Here is a 22,274-nt window from a genome sequence, read left to right on the forward strand (position 1 = left end):
CCTTTTACTCCTACATTCCAAGGAATAAAGACCTCGTCTGGCCAACCTCTCCCTATAACACAGGCCACCTAGACCTGGGAACATCCTCATAAATGTTTTCTACACTTTCCAGTTTAACTGTATCTTTCCTATAACAGGGTGACCAAAACTGTGCACAATACTTCAACAGTGGTTTCATCAACAACTTGTACAACTGCAACATAATGCCCCTGCTCCTGTACTTGATGCCATGAACGATGAAGGCCAGTGTGCTAATTCCTTTTACTTCACCCTGTCTGTGCAGTGCCGCTTTCAATGAAATGAGCACTTGTACTCCTACGTCCTGATGTTCCATTACACTCCCTGGCGCCCTATCATTCTATGCTTGTATGAATTTCTAATATGCATCACCTCACACTTACTAAATTCCATTTGCTTTTCAGCCCACTTCCCTGACTGATAAAGATACCTCAGTTATAAAGAATAGCCTTCTTTGCGATCAAAAGCACCCCTTAGTTTTGTGTGATCTGCAAACTTGCTGATCAAGCTTTGTGCGTTCATGTCAAAATCATTTATTTAAATAATAATTTTGTTATCCAAGTTATTAATAAAAATCACAGAGCAGAGGTTCCAAAGCAAATGCCCTCTACCTTTTTGAATGAGCCTACCATGGAGAACCTTGTTGAATGCTTTACTAAAATCAATGTACACTATATCACCATTCTGCCTTCATGGATATGTTTTGTCACTTCCTCAAAGAATTTAATCAGACTCGTGAGGCATGACCTGCCCCTCACAAAACCATGTTGATGACCTATATTCTGACCATGCTTCTCCAAATGCTTATAAATTCTATTTAATAATCCTCTCCAATAGTTTTCCCACCACTGGCATAAGACTCACTGGTCTATAATTTCTAGGGTTATTCCTGTTACATTTCTTGAATAAGGAAATAACATTTGCTGCCCTTCAATCCTCTGGCACTATTCCTGTGGCCATTGAGGGTATAAAGGTCACCACCAAAGGCACAGCAGTCTCTTCCCTCACTTCTCATAGTAACCTGGGCTCTATTCCATCCAGCACCGGGACTTGCCTCTCTTAATGTTTTTCAAAAGTTCCAGCACATCTTCCTTCTTAATATCAACACGTTCCAGCCTTTCAGTCTGTTCTATACTGTCTTTGTATTAGTGAATACTGAAGCAAATAATTCATTAAGGACCTTCCCTACCTCCTCCAACTCCAGATAAGTTTCCTCTTTTATCCCTGATTGGCCCTACCCTCATTCTAGACATCCTCCTGTCCTTCACATAGGTGTATAAAGCTTTGGGATTTACTTAATCCTATTTGCCAAGACTGGAGTTTCCTTGTCTGCCTTTATGAATGAATATTGCACCTTGTAGAAAATGACTGTATTCAATGTATAGACAACTAATCATTGACCAAGGGGTTGCATGTCAGGTGTGATACGGGTCAGGACATATATTCTTGATCATAGCTGAGTTGGGAAAGTGTGAAATATGACTAAGAGGTGTACAGAATTCTTTTGTGGGATTGATTGACTGGTACTGTTGAACCAGAGATTTTATATGAGGATATTATATCTGTAATAATGTTCCAAAGACATTTAATCAGGACAAATTCTTCTGGCTTCTGACCTATAGTGTACTGCCCTCGCTGAGGTGTTGTAACATCAACTAGACAGTCAGCCAAATTCCATTCAAAAATGACTTGAGAGCCAGGAAGTAATCTCCTAGCTCCTTGGGTTTAATGGGGAAAACAACAGGATGGCTTTGGATAGAAACTTTCACTCCCGACATAAACCTAGCCTACTGCCAATCAGTGTACTTTTATACTTGCTGCTTCCTGGCTGCACAGGAAATGACCTAATACAGATCCGAAATTGCTCATTAAAGTAAAAGCTGAATGTGCTTAATCACTAAAAACAAATGAATTGCCCGAAGGGCAGAACAATGGGAGTTGGGAGCCATTTGCCATCACACATGCCAATTATTACAAGTATTGCTGAGACTTAATATAGAATAGAAAATCTGGATGGTACAGTTTCCCATTGCAATTATAGCTGTCCTGACTGACTGCAAATAGCTGCTGCACCTGTTTGTGTTTAGTTTGTCTAGTTAATATCCACTGAGGTTTACAATGGATTTTAAAGATTAAGAATTGATTTGATTTGAGGTGGATTTGATCTATGTGGATATCTTAGGCTTTTCCTAATGCTGATGTATTTTTCTGCCAGATGCTGTGGGAAAATGGTATTAATGGAATTCTAGCAGACGAGATGGGCCTGGGAAAGACTGTCCAGTGCATTGCCATGATAGCTATGATGGTGGAGCGAGGGGTCCCGGGACCCTTTTTTGTCTGTGGTCCTTTGTCTACACTCCCAAACTGGGTATCTGAGTTCAAGAGATTTACTCCAGAGGTGAGACTAGTTTGGTGGTTGATCCTGATCGTTGGCATGATACATGTTGGCAAGTGTATTTCAGAGTGCATTGTGATGTTTTCTCTGTATTTTAGATTCCTGTGCTACTTTATCATGGGAACCAAAAGGATCGCCATCAAAAGCTGCGTAAAATTCACAAACGACAGGGGTCTCTGCACATCTTACCAGTGGTGGTCACTTCTTATGAAATTGCAATGAGAGACAGGAAGTATTTCCAGGTGAGTGAGGCAAGCAGGAAGTATTTCCAAGTGAGTGAGGCCAGCAGGCAATTTGTTTAAAATTTTGGTTGTTGGGGGGGGGGTCATAGTTTGGATTGATGCCAAAAACATGAGGGTTCAAGGTCATTTTCAAGGAGAGATGTCAAATTCAACTGTTGCAGGATATGGTGATAGGCACATAATTTGAGCAAAGCTTCTTGTCTTTTCAGTGCAGGTTTGAGGATGTCCTATTCATCCTTTGTACCACCTTTTGACTGGTTCAGTGGGTGTTTCCTTGACACTCAGTGAAGAGCAGTGAATTTTCCAGACTTGTGGTAAACTCATCTACTATCCACACCACCAAAATAAATGAATTTATTTTTTTCATGTCATTACAATCATAACCAGAGTGCCATTCGAAAAACTTCTGACCAATTTTTATTAGGAAATTTATCATGTCAAAGATAAGTACTGGAGTATCATTAATTGACTGTTCATTGACCAGCGAGACGTTATTGGCATTCAGTGTTTTTTTTTGGTTCATTTTAGGAGTTAAAATCTGCAGTGATTGGTCCCTTCACAACTTTTCAATTGTTATTCTTGCTTTGCTGTACTTTTGGATGTTGAAATATAGTTCTGAACTACCTTTTCTTCATTGCTGGGGTTATATTGTGACTGCCAGCAAGCTATGCCAAATGTTCCGCATAATCCAGTCTTGTGTACCGATGAGATTCTGTTTGAGCAAGCCAACTCACGACTGTTACCCTGTCCTGAAGTCCAAGCCACTGGAAAATTTTATGTTTGAGCATTCATTATTTTTTAATATTTTGGATTTTGAGACTTCAAGTGAACAGATCAACCATCAGACAACCACCCTATTGTTGCTGCCAAAGTAAAATCTGTTAGTTGGGGCCAGCCTGTGATCTCTGCGAAGTGTAATGTAGGTAACCTAGCCAATGCTTTATCTCAGCTTGTGTGTGGTTGAACATTGAGTTCAATTTCATAATGGCGTCTGTAGAATCTCTTGAGGAGACTTGCTGGGCAGCAGTTGGAGAAGAAGTGAAGGGGATAATGCCTCATTAATTCCTGTAGTGCTAATGCTATCAAGTTTAATATTGTGTATTTTTTCCCACAAAATAAACAGAATTGTCACTGGAAGTATCTCATAGTGGATGAAGGCCATAGAATCAAGAACTTAAACTGTCGCCTGATTCAAGAGCTGAAAAGATTCAACACTGACAACAAGCTGCTGTTGACTGGAACCCCTCTACAGAATAACTTAGCGGAGCTCTGGTCATTGCTTAACTTTCTATTACCTGATGTTTTTGATGACTTGAAAAGGTTTGTATTTTGAAGGGATTTTAATCTGCAGTTCATTTTTTTTTGTTAAAAGATCTACCTCAAGCAGAGGGTTAGGTTACACTTGGCATACTTCGTTTACAGTTGCCTGAGTTTGCTGTACGATTATGGGGTAGAATAACGTTCCTGTGCATACTGAACATCAACACAATAAATGGCCTGTTGTAATAGCCCGTCTAAATTCCATGTAACGTGTATTAAGATAGATTGAAATTCCCTACCATTAAGTGAATTTGAAGTATTCCTAAATTCAGAAGCAATTATTCTTTGGTATTTGGATGATAAAGGAAAGCTTTGCTGCATCAGTCTTTTCTATCATCCCTATTAGTTCTTTTAAAATTTGCATTTTTGACTATGCATACATCTCCATTTGGTTTACCTTGTAAAGTCTTAATGGAGTAGTTTCTACTCATACTTAAAACTCATACTTTGCCATAAAAATCCAAAATTTAACTTTTGTAGCTAAAAATGATGTGTTTACTGTCAGAAGTTTAGTTATTCAGGTTGCTAGTTAAGTTGGCAGATGTAATATCAAAAATATTTTTGATAGGTTTAGAAATGGCATCGAAAGATATTGTAAACCCAGAATTACACAGAATACTCTTCTCGGGGGGTGGGGGGAGTGAAGTTAGCTTTGATTGTATATTCTAAGATGCCAAGGATGAGTGAGAAGTGAGACACGAGTTTGAGGTGTCCCCTTAGTTCATTGACTCAAATTTCACTTTGTATGGTTAATGTCATCTGCCTTTGTTACATGATTGGTTGTATTTTGTTTAAATAAATGGCAACTCTATTTCACTGTATTGACCTTGATAGATGCTCTGCATATTAACCTCCTAGCCTGGCAAAGGAAAGTAAACATTTGGACAGGTTTGGGAGATCAGCTTAATTAATTTAGTACTGAAGCAAGTTTCAGTGTAGGATCGGTGGCAAACAAGTGAATTGCATTCTTGTTTTATATATTAATCTATTGATTTTAATGCAACTAACTCATCTATTTAGAATCTGAATATCGGTCTTTACACCAGCAATTCAGATTTAAAATAAAGTGATGTGTTATGCACATTGGCCTTGGTGTTTCTGTGACTTGCCTAGAAAGTCAAGGCTATATGCCACATTGAAGTCTGTGTACAGTATTAAATTAGTAAGATAATACTAAATCTGTTCTTTGTCCCCAGTTTTGAATCTTGGTTTGATATATCCACCATCACAGAAAATGTTGAGGATATAGTTGCAAGTGAACGGGAACAAAATATTCTACACATGCTTCACCAGGTAATCATCTCTATGTATTGACAAATACTGAGTCTCAACATAGATGTTTAACATTCTGCTTACCCCTTGTATCTCTTTCTCTTTGTTTCCAACTCCAGTTATTTAGATTCCCTCGTCATTTTCTTTTGAAACTGTTGTGTTCATTGAAGGGATTTCAGTCTTTTGAATGACTGGAAGTATCTTTTTCAGATATTTTATTTGTCAGTATTTTTATATAAATATTCAATAACAAAATAAAATCACAAAAATTTATGTCACTGACGAGGCCATTTAATCCAATCATAAAGAAGAGAAAATCTGCAGGTGCTGAAAAACCGAGCAACGCGCACAAAATGCTGGAGGAGCTCAGCAGACCAGGCAGCATCTATGGAAAAGAGTACAGTTGACGTTTTGGGCCAAGGTTCCATTGCCTTGCATAAAATAAAGACTAAATATTTTGATTTCCAGCTATTTGTGGATTAGCAGGTTTACACACTCCAAAATTTGCATCACTATGATTTTGAAATATAGTGTCTCTGCCTCTAATCCAATTCAGGTTTCTTCCTCCTGTCAGGTCTTTTATAGTCACCACCATTAATGACTATGGCTGATAGGATTGCAGAGATTTGATACATAGCGTCGAGTGTGGGCTGGGCTAACTGTGTTGTATGCTGTTTGGACTTATAATTCTTTTCAGTTTGCACCTCATTTTTAATAAGCCTGATGCTTTTCCCAATGTGTCCATTTGTGGTTCCTGACTGAACCAACAAGGAGCAGCATCAAGCCATTTTGAAGACCCCCCCCCCCCCCCATTGTAACACCTCGCTTGTAAACCACTATACTCACAGTGGATGTACCCAAGTATTCTGATGGAGGAGTCTAGAGTGATGAGTGTAAGGAATGATTCTATGTTAGGCTGTTGCTTGGCCCATTTTAGCAGCTCTCTCAGTGTGGACACCAGACTCTAGGTGTTTGAGGGAGCAGTATGGCAAGGTCAGTTGAATTAGGGTGACTTTGCAGTAGAAACCATAGAAAAACTACAGCACAGAAACAGGCCTTTTGGCCCTTCTTGGCTGTGCTGAACCATTTTCTGCCTAGTCCCACTGACCTGCACACGGACCATATCCCTCCATACACCTCCCATCCATGTATCTGTCCAGTTTATTCTTAAATGTTAAAAAAGAACCCACATTTAAATGTCTGAACTTGGAGCCAAGGTTAATGCTGGGAGGTCTGCTTGATCTTGTCTGTTTCAGAATAGCAATTGTGAACTAACTGAACAGCTTGTTAACAGTTAGAGGGGTCATGTTATCATAAAGTATATTGCTGAAGTTCCCTTGCAGCCCAGGCAGGAAGTCTTCATGTAGAGTTTGAAAAAAAAAAAATCCAGCATTATCACTGTAGAGACTTTCTTTTTTCTCAAAATTGTACACTTCCTGGAATGAATGTAAATTCCACTGCTGCTGTAGTGAGATTTGAACTTATCGCTGGATTGCTCGTCTGGACATCTAGTCCTTAATCCAATGTAGCACTGTTGTATTCAAGGCCAGACCACATGATGGAAACACAGATGTGATTCCTTTTGTTCACTGCATCAAACAATAACCTTGATCCCTAAAGTTTCTCATTATATAATTTTGAAGTTTTACTGGGAAAATGCAACAGGAAATAGACTTTCACAGTAATGGAATGTGTAGAGTGAAATGTATTTCCGCTTCTCATATTGAATTCCTGTGTTAAACTTAACACTTCAATTCACTGTTAGTTTGGGAGGTCACAATATCATAGCAAATAAAAACAACTAAAACATATAAATGAAGCAAATGCAGAATTTGGATAAAAATACTAACTACCAGAACATGAAACACTGAGCCAAGTCCTGCACTTTAATGCAAGTGCACATGGTCTTCCCAGATCTGTTCTGGCTTGATCAGAATGGGTGTGGAGTGTGGGGGTGTGGGTGGTGGCAGGGGATCTAAACTGTTCCCTCCTCGGACTTGATCTGAATAGTGCAGTAACTCCTGCATTCTGCTGACAGCTGTCAAAGGCCCAGATCCTGTTTTACTGGCTGCCAAAACTGTCAGGGATTTTAAAATAGTTTCTAAATGGCACTAACTATTCTGGCATTTTAATATCTGACAAAATATGAGCTATTGTTTATTTAATAAATGTTAACCTTTGAACATTTTTAAATTGAACGACATTTCTAAAATCTAAAAATGCACAAGTGAAACATTGAACGCACACAAAATGAAGTAACTTTCGTCTTGTCACCATTGCAATATGGTCTGAAATCCTGTGCTGTGTGTAACCTGTTGCAGGGCTTGGAGATTCTGAGTGAAGGCTTGCCATTGGTGTCCATATGGGTTGGAGGGACGTGGAAATTTGTCACATGGAGAAGTTCAGGAATTTCACACTGAACATCACAAGGATAATGGTTAATGCCAGCTGCCATCATTGCTGCATTACCATGGATTAACAGTTAAGGCTGCGTAGTCAGGATACTGAATAGGGAGAAATATCAAGTATACTGTCTAATTTAGATTTTTGAGCAAGTAAAAATATATAATTATGTCCTGATGCAGGGTCTCAATGCAAAATGTTGACTGTTTATTCATTTTCATAGATGCTGTATGACCTGCTGAGTTCTTCCAGCATTTGCAGAATCTCTTGTTTCAAGTATAAAAATATATAATCAATGTGGCCATATTCTGCTATCCCAAATCAACCTTCATGTTTCCTCGACTTCTTGCATGGCCCGTTGGTAATTACTCCAAAATTGCCACAAACGTTCAATTGCACACAAAATGGTAGTGGGTCCTGAATCATCGGAGGTCTGTGCAGTAATGACTGTCTGAGACTGCATCCTGTCCTCTGTGTTTCCTAATTTGTGGTTTGTCAGTTCTTGCCATTGACAATTTTTGCCTCCCCACCTCCACGTGATTGTGGGAGGCTTCACAATCTTCTTTATTTGAAGACTTCAATCTCAGAAGTGTCCTGCCTGTGTTAAGACTGTTGGATTGCAGGATACAGACACCGAAAACATGTTGGCCAGGTTTCCTGCTAATTATCACTTTAGCCTCTGCTCCCATTTGGTGTTTTTGGGCTCTTTTAAAGGAAAATAAAATATTTAATATTTATAGAATAATGACAGCAATGAGCATTTTGGCAGGGTGGGTGTGGAATTGAAACGAAGATATTGAAGAATTTGATTTCTAAAATGGCAAATCATTACTGTGGTGCAATTTAAAATGAAATGTTTGATGTCACTAAATATATTAAAATTTTAACCTTAATATTCCTATTGTATGTCTCTCAAACAGAGACATTGGCAGATTTGCTACATAAATGCTCTATAGTCATAGTTAAGTTGCAGTTTGTATCTCTTGCCGATCATTCTTTGCTGAGATTTGGCTGTATACTTATCACCGCTCCCCCAATCTCAAAATATATTTATTTTGATTCCAGAAAGCTCCATAATTCTACATCTTTAAGATTCCAAAGCTGTGACTAATTTGTTAGTGATTACAACATTACTAGTTTCTTTTGTTCTGATACATGAGCTGCATTTCCTTGACTTGATGCTTTGGCCTTTCTACTTCTGGTATTTTTATCATTCAATTGTATTAAAAATATCGTTTGTGGCTCCTCTGTCTGTTTGGCTGTGCTTATAATTTGACCTCCAGGATCCCTCTGAACTCTATGCTTATTAAAAGTTGGCACATTCCTCTTAATGGAGGCTTTTATCAACGCAGCACCTTCCTTTTATACTCTGGTGCTTTTGGGAAAAAAAAATAAAGTCTGTGTGGAACACTTTGACTGTTGCAGATCCTAACTCCGTTCCTGCTGAGAAGGCTGAAATCTGATGTCACTCTGGATATTCCTCCAAAGCGGGAGGTCGTGGTTTATGCACCTCTGAGCAAGAAGCAAGAGTCATTCTACATGGCTATAGTTAATAAGACCATCAGGACACTGCTGGGACAGGAGGTATGCTTACAGTATAGATATGTGGGAAACTACTTTGTTAAGTTGCTGTTTTCTTTGTGTAGTCCCCTCATCGGGCTTGTAAGCAAGCGTGGCTTGTTAGCAGTTAGAAGGCCACATTTCATAAACAATATATGTCTAGGGTTGGTATGGTTTGGGTTTCAACTAAACAGAAACGTTGTGATGTTCCAATTAAAGAAACCTCGATTTGAACGAACGCTGTGTAAATACTGCCCATACACAATTATTGGTCGGCAAGAAATGACAGATCGTACACCACTTAAAATGATAAAGAAAGTATATTTACAAATTTCAGCTTTATCACACAGTTCATAGGAAAGAGAAAAGAAAACAAAAAGAGCTGTTACAGTTAAATCAGTCCAAAGTGCACATGAAGTTGGAGCTCATCATCTTGAACAAATGGGCTCTCTCTCAGGAGTATTGGCCCTTCCTCCTTGGAGTCATTCATCAGCTCAAAGCACTTTATGCAATGGGGAATGTCCTTCCAACAGCATTCTGTGGTATCTTCTCTCCTGTCCTGTTCACAGCTCCTGCCTTGTTTAAAAAAACTCCAAACCATAATACTGTCCATCACAAATCTCTCCACCCGCTTTCTTGCACTGTCTCCTGATTGGCTGATACAGCATTCCTAAGTTGAGCACCAGGGCTTCTTGTCTCTAGCTGAAACCTAAACATTCTGTCAGCAGGAGACACTGCTTTTACAGAAACTGCTAAAATAGAATGCCTACAGCACAGCTGTAGAAATCATAACCAGGGCATTACATTACAAGAGAAAATCTGCAGATGCCGGAAATCTGAGCAACATACACAAAACGCTGGAGGAACTCAGCAGGCCAGGTAGCATCTATGGAAAAGAGTACAGTCGATATTTCAGGCTGAAACATCGACTGTACTCTTTTCCATAGATGCTGCCTGGTCTGCTGAGTTCCTCCAGCATTTTGTGTGTGTTGCAGGGCATTACGTTTGTTGTATTCTAGAAATGAGGTGTTGAGCTTGCTACTTATTCCCTCTCTCTCTCCCCCCCCCACCCCACAACAGTCTGAACAGGAAAAGCCACAACTAACTTCTTCAGGACGGCCGAAACGTCGAAGCAGAAAACATATAAATTATTCAGAAAATTATGATGATGATGATAAATTGGAGAAACTGATTGCAGTCACACAGCAGGATACCTGTGAACAAAGGTTGGTGATTGGCGTAGACTGTGGCCAACCACAATGTCTCTACGGATCCATTACCATTGTCTACTTTTGCTTCTGTTAAAATCTCATGTTTTAATGTTTTATTGACAAAATGGTGCGACAGAATTCTGGGGACAAAATGAAAATGTCAGCTGAGCAGGGCTAATCCAAACACGGCCTGCGCAAGGATGAAATTTATCTTTATTTGACTCTTGCAGAGAATCTGCTCTCATCCTGTGACCAAAACACTCAACAAATGGATTTGCTAGTGCAGACCTTTTTGGTTTAAAAAAAAACGTTGGTCCCAGCCATTAAGTGGAAGGACTATGAATTATAAAGGGCAGTGACTGCATTGACCCGAAGTTGAGAATCTTATGATTTTTTTTTTCCCCCCACAAAGATAATACCATCTTTCCACATACAGTCAGGTCACATTGGCCCTTGGGGAAAGGCTCCATTGTGGATTGCAGGTGGGTCTCATCTTTTGTGAGTCCAGTAGCAAGCTTACATTGTACCTTGCTGTTGCTCTGGATGCTATAGGCCAGGAGGGAACTCTCTTTCCACTAACCAAAAACCCCCCACAAACCACCACCATTCTCCCATGTCCAGATTAATAAAATACTTTTTAAAAAAAGTCTTTGGGATTTTATTAATCTGGACATGGAATGAATTTTCTGACAACACAATTATAGTGTTAATTTAGGAAATATTTTTCCAAAAAGTGAAGGCATTATAAATGTTTGTTAGTCATTCTAGTCTGGAATATTGCGTCCAGATGTTGCTTTATAACAATTGGAGCCTAGAGCTGAATGTCTGGTGCAGAAGTTCACATCTCCTCATATCTTTGCACAGGAAATGATCTAATGCCTTCTTGAAACAGTGGCATCTATCACGATTCTGTTGAGGTAAATTAGAGGCTACGTAATAAAGACTGGTGGTGTTGTGATTGGTGTAGAAGTTTGCCAAAGGATACAGCAGGAAATAGAAATGGGTGGAAAAATGGCAGATGTATTTAATCCAGCCAAATGTGAAAAGTTGCACTTTGGAAGATCAAGTGTAAGACTATAGTAACTGTTAATGGCAAGACCCTTAAAATTGTTGATGTATAGAGGGATCTTCTGAGTCCATAGGAAGTGACTGCTCAGTTTGATAAGGTAGAGAAGGATGTGCATGTTATGCTTCTGTTTATTATGTTCACGAGTCAGAAAGTTATGCTGCAACTTTATAAAACTTTACTTAGGATGTGTCTGTAGTATTGCATTTGTTTCTACTTGCCCCATTGTAGTAAGGATATGAAGGCTTTGGAAGGGTGCAGAAGTTTAAAAGGATGCTGTTTGCTTTAGAGGGAATGTGCTATGGGAGAGGTTGGACAGGTTAGAGTGATTTTCTGTAGAACAATGCAGACTTGATAAAAGTTTATAAGGTTATGGGGCATGGGTACAGCCCCATGGCTGGTCTCTCCTTCTCCAGTGTGAACTGTCTAATACTAGAGGGCATGCTTTGAAGATGAGAAGGGTAGGTTCAAAGGAAGTGTGTAGGTCATGTTTTTCCACACAGTGGTGCTGCCAGAGGTTGTAGTGGAGGCAAATATAGAGATGTTTAAGAGGTTCTTGGATAGGCACATGAATGTGCAAGTATGAAGCGATGTGGACATTGTGCAGACAGAAGGAGTTAGTTTAGTTGGACATTTAATTATTAGTTTAACTAGTGCTGAGTAGTGTTGGCAGCCAAGTGTTTTGCTTCTGTAAGATGAATTTGCCTCGGGCTGGGAAGTCACCTGCCAGAACTCTCCAAAATGTCCTCAGAGCACCTGGAGACCTCCATCTGCTGATTCCAGGTGGCTGAAGATTCTCTGCCACATTGTGCTCCTCCATCCCTTCGATGGAGCACGTTTGGGGAATCTCGGTCAAGCTAAAGGCTTTGGGCATTGGATTAAGGTCATCAGCAGTCAGTGGGCTGGAAGAGTGGAGGGAGGAACCTGGTGTCCTGGGGTGATGCTTAGTATCTGGAAAATGGGTGAAGGATGTGATTGCAGGGGATTCAGGTGTGATGGGGAGGAAGGGGAAAGAGATGTAGTCTGAGGGTAACTGATATGGGTAGGAGGGACTGAAGCAGGGTGTGGATTGGGTTGGAGGTGGATGATGATTGAAAATGGTTGAGGAAGAGGGTTGGGAAATTGTGAAGGAGTTTGAGAGCTTGCGGGTGCACATCAAGTGTGTGGTGTATCTATAAACACGTGCAAGTCTGTACTGCGGGACTAGTTTTCCAATCTCTTAGGTAACTGGTCACCTTAGGTTTAAACAATACTTGTTCAGGTGTATTCCATTCCTCAGAATCTTAAGTGCTAGTTGAGTCATTGCAGGTAGTGAGCGACTGCCTGTGTGTGAATAGAATTAATAGGACCAGAGGAATTAATCGGACCAAGTCCTCTGGTCCTGTGTACTCTGGCGACCTCTGCTGGAAAATGGACGAAAGGGAGCACGTGAAGCCAGCTGAAGTGTTATCTCATTGATAATGTACACGGTGAAGAAGGCAATGACAATGTGGGTAATGATTGGATTGTTCAGCAACATCAAAACATCATCTGAACAGAGGTAAAACAACTTTTGAAACAGTGCCTTGTCATCTTGTCTTTTGCCTGAAGCTTAACAACTGAAAGATAACATCTGGAAACCTATTTCTGTCAATATCGGTTGCATGCTCCAAAATTGGGCTTGAATCAACAGTCCATCTGTAAAATGCCATCTAATTAAGATGAGTATCGTAAAATATTTGCTCTTTTCTCAATAATTTGTATTTTCTCAACAGGCCTGTTTTGGATGTTTCTGTTCCACAAGAAAAGGAAATTAACTTAAAACTGCAAAATGTGTTGATGCTGCTCAGGAAGTGTTGTAACCATCCTTACCTAATTGAGTACCCTTTGGATTGCAGCACCCAGGAGTTTAAGGTGATGGTAAAAATTACAATCTATGTAGTTGCATTCACAATTCTCATGGGTTATGAAATTGATTTTCTTAACATTCTTGTATTAATGACATTTTGTATGCATTTGAAAGTGCACTACCTCTAAAGATGATGCGATCTGTTCTAATACATGAGTCAAGTATTTGACTGTTTGGGGAAATGGCAAATTTTTCTTACCTTGTGCATTGATTAGAAAGAGCCTGTGTCCAATTTGAGATCGGCCAATTGAACTTTGCTGGAACCTTCCTGGTTTGTTTAAAAATTATAATCTTCTTTAATATTAATTTAGAATTCTGAAGTCTGTTTTATTTTTACTGTAGGGAATGAATAGAGGGGAAAAAAAAATGGAATCCCATGAAATCCTGGCAGCTTAAATTAATTATTCTTTTTAACATTAATTTCACTTTCCATTATACTAAACGGACATGCATTCCTCTTTGTTTGAGTTCATTATTAAATGTTTTAATATCCTGGATAAAGCAGCTTTAAAATCAGGAAGTGACAGTTGATTGTGGTAGCTCCTGTCATGATAACAATTTGATAATTGATTGAGATTCCACCTGTTTCCTGCGCAAAATTTTAAAACAGCAGTCTTATACTTGTGATCTGATTGAAGTGCTGTCTCTCCAGGGCCTTAATGGTTGGTTACACACGAGTTGTTGCTAATGTCCGTGTTGGGAATGGAAAATCTGAAGATTCAGCAGTATGTTATCTGTAATATAGGGTGTCTGGATTCACTGAATATACTCTTTCCATATGAAAATAGAAACATTTTACAACCATGAGAATTTGTGTATAAATCTCAGTTTGGGTAAGGGAATTTGGAACTTGGGGATGTTTTTCAGTTTAGAAGTAAGGAAAAGTAATTTTTTTTTAGTAATTCACCTCAAAAATATTAATCAAGTTGGTTAATGATTTGGTGTATTTTTGACGTTGATTAAATTTTTGGTTTTATATGGAACCTTCATCTTTTCCATTCTCTCATCTTTCTCCAGTCGGTTTTAATTTTTAATTTTTCTTGCTACTACAAATTTGACACCGCCTTCTAAGGCCTAGAGTGTAGAGTATCTCTCCAGTATTCCTAGAAGGGCAATTCACATCCTAGCAGCCACATTTATTGCTGATCAGTAGCAATCTCAAGTTGTGCCCTGGCGCCATTTTGCTACACCAACTTCCAAATCCCTTGATTACTCTTACGCCTAAATTTCCAGCAATCTCTGTCTTGAGTCTCTCCCTTGGGAAGAAAGTTCTGAAAACTCATTGATCTGGCTGATTAAATTTCCTCTTATCTCAATCCTGATCCTAGAGACCATGATCCCATCCTAGAGAAAAGCATCAGCTTTGCATCTATTTTGTCAAGTGCTAAAAGAATCATAAATGTTTGAGTCATCTCCCATTCTTCTCAACACCATGGAGTATAGGTTTACTCTGCTCAATCTCTCCTCTAAGGATATGACTCCTTATCACAAGAATCCCTGTTGTAAATGTAGTATGTATTTTCAATGTATACAAATATGTGGAGACCAGATCTGAATATGCTGTGCCAGATGTGACCTCACCAAGGCCCTATTTAACTGTAGTTAGGTGTCTCCACACCTGTATTCAATTCATTTGTTAAAGGGGCCAGCATACCATTTGCTTTCTCAGTTATTTGCAATAGCTTCTTAGCTGCTGATACCTTCTAGTCATTTTTGCATGCAGGCATCCAGACCTTTCTGCCCACCATCATTCAGACTTTAAAGGATTATTTGGCTTTTTAAACACCTCTCATCATAAATTGATACTAATTATTGAATCTGCTTCATGGATTTATTTTCTCAAGCTTCAGTGACGTTCATCCTCTTAAAAGCTGCTCTGAGTTGTTTTAACGGCTTCCTACCACAAATTTTCTCAATTTGCTTTCAGATTATCAATTGCCTTGACCTTAACTTTTAGTTTTAAGACTCTGAAATGGAGCATGGTTTTCTAATTAATCTATCAAATAGATATATTTAGCATTTTTAAAAATCTCTAGATACAATTGTGCGATTAAAGCCTTGTAATTTACTTTATGATCAAATTTTCCAATTTTTTAAAGATTTGTATACTGAAGTTACCTAATCTCTGCAGAATGCTGTCTGACTTGTGCATTCTTATGGTACTTATTTGGATGGGTTTTTTTTTGGAAATGTTTTGCAGATAGATGAAGAGTTAGTGAAAAGTTCTGGAAAGTTTCTCATCTTGGATCGAATGCTGCCAGAGCTCAGAAAAAGAGGGCACAAGGTGATGAGTCTGTTTGTTTCTCACTTTTATCAGCTATGACAAATCAAACAACAATAAAACAAATGAGAAAAGCCAGAAATGAAATTGTTTATTTGGGAGCCAGTATCTTTACAAACAACTGACAAAACCTGACCACTTCAAAAATGGAAGTTTGCTCTCAGGTTTTAGTTTGACATCTGTAAAATCCTCTTGTTAGCAATCCTAAGTTTCTTTCCACAAGGTTTGAGTACATTCTTTCTTCCGGTTTACTTTCTCAAGCTCATTGGTTTAATTTTAAGCTTGATAAGCAGATGTAGTTTGATTAAATCTTACATCTGTGCTTATTACAAGTTTTACTTTTAAATACCATGTAAAAGTACATTGTGCAGCACATCATTTTTGGTGATTCCTGCTAATGTGCAGTGCCTTGAAAAAATATTCAGCCCCCACAGCTACTTTCACATTTTACTCTCATTTTTAAAAAAAAATTTAAATATATTGAAGTAGGATTTTTTGAGCTAATCTGCAAAACACTGTCCATCATGTCAAATCAAAGGAAAAATGCCAAAACCTGTCGATGATCTACTAAAAATTAAATATTAAAATTATAAGGCTGAAAATATATTCATCCTCTTTGTAATTACTATGCTAGTTTTCCTCAGGTGCAATACTGTATAATTACCTTACCAATTACCCCAATTTATTGATGCAGAAAATTGGAGGATCATCTCATTAAATACCCTGTCTCTCTAAGGTCTAACAGTATGGTAGATTTTTAACAGACCAACCCAAAATAAAGAGAAAAGGCTATTCAAGACAAGTCAGGGAAATGATATAGAGGAACACAAATCTGGTGAAGGGTACAAGACCATCTCAAAGGCACTGAAAGTACTTTGGAGCTCAGTGCAGTCCATCGTGAAAAAAATATAAAATATATGAAACCACAGCCACACTGCCAAGTTCAGGCTGCCCCTTTAAGCTTTGTCACTGGAGAAGAATGGCACCTGGAACAGAGGCTACTGTGATGCCAACAGTCACTGTGAGTGAGCTGCAGAAGTCAGTGCCTGCAACTGAAGATGAAATTCATGGCTCCGCAGTCTCTGAGGCCTTGCACAAAAAGGGTTTTTATGGAAGAGTGCGATGGATGGAAAAAGTATATCCTTGCCTGTAAAGACTTTGAAAGGGGTTAGTTTAGAGATATTGTGAAGATGTGGAGGAAGGTCCTGTGGTCGGATGAGACAAAAGTGGAACTTTTTGGCCTTAACACAAGTGGTACGTGTGGCATAGATCTAATAGTGCACACCTGGCTGGCATCTCCATCTTTATTGTAAAAGTATGGTGGAAGTAGCATCAAGCTGTGGGCATGTTTTTCAGCAGCAGGGACTGGAAATCTGGTCAGGATTCATGGGAAGATGAATGCTGCTAAATACAGAGAGATCCTGAATAAATATCTGCTAGCCTCTGCCAGAAAGCTTAAGCTGTGGAGGAAGTTTGTCTTTCAGAAAGACAACGATCCAAAGCACACTGCCGACATTTCAGTTACTGAATTTTTAGTTTTTCATGCTTTACAATATTCCCTCATTTTTGGGCTCTGCTGTGGGGTAAAAAGCATGATTCACAAATATAAATTCTCGGTTAAGTTGATGAAAATCCTTGGTTGTAATATTCATTTATGTGAGCAAAGGTTTGGGGTTCTGAATATTTTTTACAAGTCATTGTAAACAGAGTATGGAGATTAAGTAGAGCTCTGAGCTGGTTGCTGATTTGGGGCAGAACTGAAGTTTGGTCAGGAGGGAGTCCTGGGAAAGAGTTAACCCATTGAGGTATGTCCTCTGAGCCCTTGAAAAATGGAATATTTAAAATAAATTGTGGGATTCTTGGTAAAAGGTCAGAGAAAAGAGTAAACCCATCGGTGTAATTGAAGGAATTTAGACATCTGTGATTTTTGTATTTCATAAACTATAACCTGTTTTGGAATTTTACTCTGTATAAACATGTCACAGTTTATACCTGTTGTCTGATCCCTGCAGTTAGGCATTGGTCACAGCCCTTTAGTGATGTGTCTGTGGGGTTTAGATGGCATCAAACTTGAGTGTTTTTAAATATGATTGAGTGTTGTCATCTGCATATTCTCCATACTGTTTAGGCTTGGCTTTGGGGGGGAATAGCTTTTTTTTTGTTGTTTCTGATGACATCATCCTATTTTCTTTGATTAATATGTTCTAAATAAACCCTTGCTCCCATCCAACAGTAACAGTGAGAGCATAATAAATGAATTATTCAATATTTATGGCAGCAGTACAATGAAATACATGATAAATGTAGAGAAAAAACTGAATTAGAGTGAGTATGTGTGTGTATTGCCTTGCCACTTGAAGTGCCTGATTAAATTTCTGTTAAGTTTGATGCATCTGACTGACACCATACCTCTGGCAGTGAGTTCCAGATATCACTCACTCCCTGTAACAAAAATAAACTCAAATTCTCTTCAAAATGCTTTCTTGTCATCTTAAGTCTAAGCCCTCGTTTTGGATATCACTTCCATGGGACAAGGTTCTAACTATTTATGTGCTGGAGCCTTTCGCTGTTCCGTTGTTTGGTCAGTTTAAATGCTGGCCCAGATGGACTGAAAAGACAAGGTGTCAGGATCCCTGGCGAGAGCTGATTTCACTGGATCTCTGCGATGTTCACTCCTTTCTCTGTGCACTGAAACTATGAAGACTGCCTCAGCTGCAGTGCTCTATACCTGCTGGTATGATGAACTGATAGGCGAAGCTTTGAGTCTACTCTCAGCTGCTTTGGGGTTTGGATCTGAGGACTCGGTTTGGTTCAGAATGTTGTTCGCTTCAATTGTTTGCATGATTTGTGGGTTTTTTCCCCCTTTTCTTTCTTGCACATCAGGTGTTAGTCTTTATTTTTTCTTTAATGGGTTCTTTCATATTTCTTCCTTTGTGGCTACCTGTAAGCAAGCAAATCTCAAGGTTGTATAATTTATAAATACTTTGATAACAAATGTTCTTTGCATCTTATTTTATGCATCTCTGTTAGGTGACCCATGCTTTGCTCCAGGGAAAATAACCCAGTTTATCTAATCTTTGCCCACAATTAGACTTCTCCAAACCAGGCGGTATTCTAGTGAATCTTGTGTGTACTTGTAAGTGGTAATAAAATCAGATGGATGGGCTCGTGATGGAGGCTAGAATAAAGCAGGATCAGACCACCTGCTTCTTCAGGCTGTCCTGCCATTCAGCACAATCACGATTGACCTTTTACTTATTGTCATTTTCCAGCAAATTCCTATCCTTGGGTTTCCTTAATGTCCAGATATTCATTAATCAACAACTAAACTCCATGGTGATCCTAAGTTAGAACCTTCCATAGCTGTTCATCCCCTAGGTGACTTGAGTTTCTCCTCCTCAGTTCAAAGCAGCCAATCAGTTACTATCACATATTGTCATGGGTTCCTAGACTTTTCAGCCAGAGGAACATCTTCCAACCTGTGAAGCTCTTGAAGTATTTTGTAAGTTTCAATTAGGTCTCCTCACAAACTTTTAAAGAATACAGCCTAGCCTATTCCAATCTTGCATCATGTGGCAAAAGCCCACGGTCCCTGAACCCAGTTGAGTGTATCTTCACTCTACTTGTTCTCTGGCAGCTGCATTTCTTCTAAGGTAAGATTAACTCAGACCTTGAGTGCAGTCTCACCCAGACCCAAAATCGTTGCAATAAAACTCCCTTCTGTAGTTAAATTCTCCTGTAATAAAATTAATGTTTTGCAATTTATTCTTGAGTGGCTGTTGTGCAAGGACTCCTAGGGTCCTTTGGAGAACTATGGCACCTGATGTCCCTGTTTTCAATAAATTTCTTAATTCTTTTTGGAAGTTAGGTGGGGGTGGGTAGTATGGCTGGTGGATTCCTCTGTTGGGAGCTGGTGTGGACCTATTGGGCCAAAAGGCTTTCTCCTGTGTTGTGGGAAATTAATAAAATGTGGCATGGCAACAGTAGCAATATATGTTTGACTGAATAGCTAACGACCCAGCTGGTGGCGTAGTGGCATCGATACCGGACTTTGGGTCGAAAGGTCCCGAGTTCGAATCCAGCTGGCTCCCCTGCACGCTTTCCATCCGTGCTGGGTTACGAGCTGGTGACCTCTTTGGAAACTCACCCGGCAGAAGGCAATGGCAAAGCACTGCTGTCCCCACTACATCAGAGAAGCGTGGAGGAAAATCGTCCGCTAACCGGAGAAACTGCGACGTACCTTTCCTTTTGAATAGCTAGCATAGAATGTAGCTTTGGGAGAGGAGAATGATAAGGAGGAGAAATCACTATTATATCCCCTGGAATTTAAGTCATTATGTGAAGAAATAGAAATGTCCGTAGATCAGGGCCCAAAAGCTGGATTTTAAAGTGAAGTACTTGTGAAACACTTACACATTTAAATTTATAATTTTCTGTAAACGTTAAAATACTATAAGGCAGTGTCATTCTGTTACCTTGTAAAGGTGGTCAGTAAGCAAGCAAAACAAATGCGTCCCTTTCTAAACCAGGTAAATAAACTCAAGCCTCGAAAGACCGAAATGTTTGCAGAGCTGACTTAGAAGTTCCACCAGGAGCACCTTGCTGCAAATTAATGCTGGAGCAAAGAACTTCTGCCTGCTTCCTCCTGCAAGATGTCGCTGGTTTCTTGTATAAACATGAAACCCATCAGTTAACTAGCCCAGCACGTCACCGATTTCTTGAATCTGAAGTTAATTTCAGCAGCATTGTGTTCTGATAAAGCACTGAATTTTGTTTTAAAACAGGTGCTGGTATTTTCTCAAATGACGTTGATGTTGGACATCCTGATGGACTACTGCTACCTGAGAGACTATAAATACAGCCGATTAGATGGTTCCATGCCTTACAATCTGCGCGAGGAAAATGTATGTTCCCCTCCAAAGCTGTGTTTTAAATCTCAAGTTTCTGTCAGAATACCTGTTGATAAACATTTGGTGTGTTGATCTTTTGGCATTTGTCATTGAACCAGAAAAATAAATCCAATCAAGGGATGTGGAGCAGACACTGCTTTTAACATTGGATAGTGCCAAATAGAATTTTCATGTTGTCTCAGAGGTTACTGAATGAAGAAAAAAATACCATGGTGTGAGAGGTAATATTGGCATGGTTGGAAGATTAGCTGGGCAACAGGAAACTAGGAGAAAGCATAAATATGTCTTCTTATGCTTCGCAAGATGTAGTCAATAGTGTGCCACATGAGTCTGGGATAACTGACTTGGATGAAGGCATCAAAAGTATCTTAGTTAAATTTGCTGATAGCCCAAAGAAAATTGAAAATTAAGTTGCCAAGAGGATATAGGGAGTCTGTAAAAGGATATGGATAAATGAGTGGACAAGGATCTGGGAAATGGGGTAAAATGACTTGTCCTTTCTCGCTAGACTTTTATATAAAACTTATTTTTAAAAAACTGCAAAAGTTTGAGATGCAGAGGGATCTGTGGGACTGAGTGCAAGGTTCACAAAAGTCTCGTATACAAGAACAGCGAGCACTTAGGGAAGTGAACACGATGAACATTGTTTATTGTTAAAGGAATAGAATGAAAAAGTATGGAGGTTTTGCTTCAGTTATATTGTACATCAGACAATCAGCTGAGACAGTCTTCTCCCAGCTCCACCAGGATCTTCATGCTGTCATTTACTGGGTTGGTCCATTAAATCCACAACAGTTTATGTTAAAAATGTAACAGCTTGTGATAGTTCAAGAAGATTTAAGTGGTTGAGAATTCTCATACTGTTGCTTCATGCTCTTCATAAGTTGATTAGTTTGCAGTTGTATTGAACTATTACTGCCGTGGGGATTCATCTGAGTGTTGTGGACTGCATGAGAGGGATTTGTTGATAATTAACTCTCTTATTTCCTAGATAAACAACTTCAACAATGATCCTGAAGTTTTCCTCTTCTTACTGAGCACTCGAGCTGGTGGTTTAGGCATTAACCTGACAGCAGCAGACACTGTCATTATATATGATAGTGACTGGGTAAGTACTGTTTCCAAACCATCTGCTCAGGGCCGGGATACAGCAGGTTCATCTTGGTTTTGACACCTTGACTGGCATTGATTTTTGAACAATATATTTGTATTTTACATGGGAGATCATAGTGCTTATCGGTAAAGTGCAATTTGTATACTCCCTTCAGGGTCTTCAATCGGGACTTTCTGTGATGGCTGATTTGTGCTTGTATTGAGTACATTGATTTAATATGAAGGTGTAATATTACTGGTACTGGTTTACCGTAATCCTACAGACAAATTGAGATAAAATTGCAAGAAGACCTCTGCTTGGCAAACAGCATCTGTGGAGACAGAGTCAGATTAGTGTTTTGAGACTCTGCATCAGGACAGAGGGTGTTGAGGGAGGATAGCCAGTGCTTAGAAATAAGAGAGAGGGATGAGACAGGCTGCTAGGTTATTGGTGGGAACGTGTAATGGTTTTGTGGGCAGGTGTAACCAGGTGCCGAGGGGAGGTCAGAAAAGTGATGTAATCTATGGTGCAGGTTTGAGTATAGCTAGGTGCACATTTGCTTTCTGCTGTAACATGTTGGTGACTACAGCTGTAATCAGTAAACATGTTGCATGG

At 39.3% G+C, this 22,274-nt stretch overlaps 1 protein-coding gene across 7 annotated transcripts in view; it reads left to right on the top strand.

Annotated features, from left to right (window-relative positions):
- The window catches only part of hells (helicase, lymphoid specific), a 59,268-nt gene that overhangs the window by 25,410 nt on the left and 11,584 nt on the right, over positions 1-22,274 (top strand). For all 7 annotated transcript variants that reach the window (XM_072239152.1, XM_072239151.1, XM_072239149.1 and 4 more), the window contains exons 9-18: positions 2,234-2,416; positions 2,512-2,655; positions 3,779-3,975; positions 5,172-5,268; positions 9,076-9,234; positions 10,291-10,436; positions 13,242-13,380; positions 15,576-15,659; positions 20,441-20,560; positions 21,558-21,674. In XM_072239152.1, coding sequence (XP_072095253.1) covers positions 2,234-2,416; positions 2,512-2,655; positions 3,779-3,975; positions 5,172-5,268; positions 9,076-9,234; positions 10,291-10,436; positions 13,242-13,380; positions 15,576-15,659; positions 20,441-20,560; positions 21,558-21,674 — 1,386 coding nt within the window. The remainder of the gene's footprint in view (positions 1-2,233; positions 2,417-2,511; positions 2,656-3,778; positions 3,976-5,171; positions 5,269-9,075; positions 9,235-10,290; positions 10,437-13,241; positions 13,381-15,575; positions 15,660-20,440; positions 20,561-21,557; positions 21,675-22,274) is intronic.

Source organism: Mobula birostris, chromosome 21 (assembly GCF_030028105.1).
Source record: "Mobula birostris isolate sMobBir1 chromosome 21, sMobBir1.hap1, whole genome shotgun sequence".
NCBI lineage: Eukaryota > Metazoa > Chordata > Chondrichthyes > Myliobatiformes > Myliobatidae > Mobula > Mobula birostris.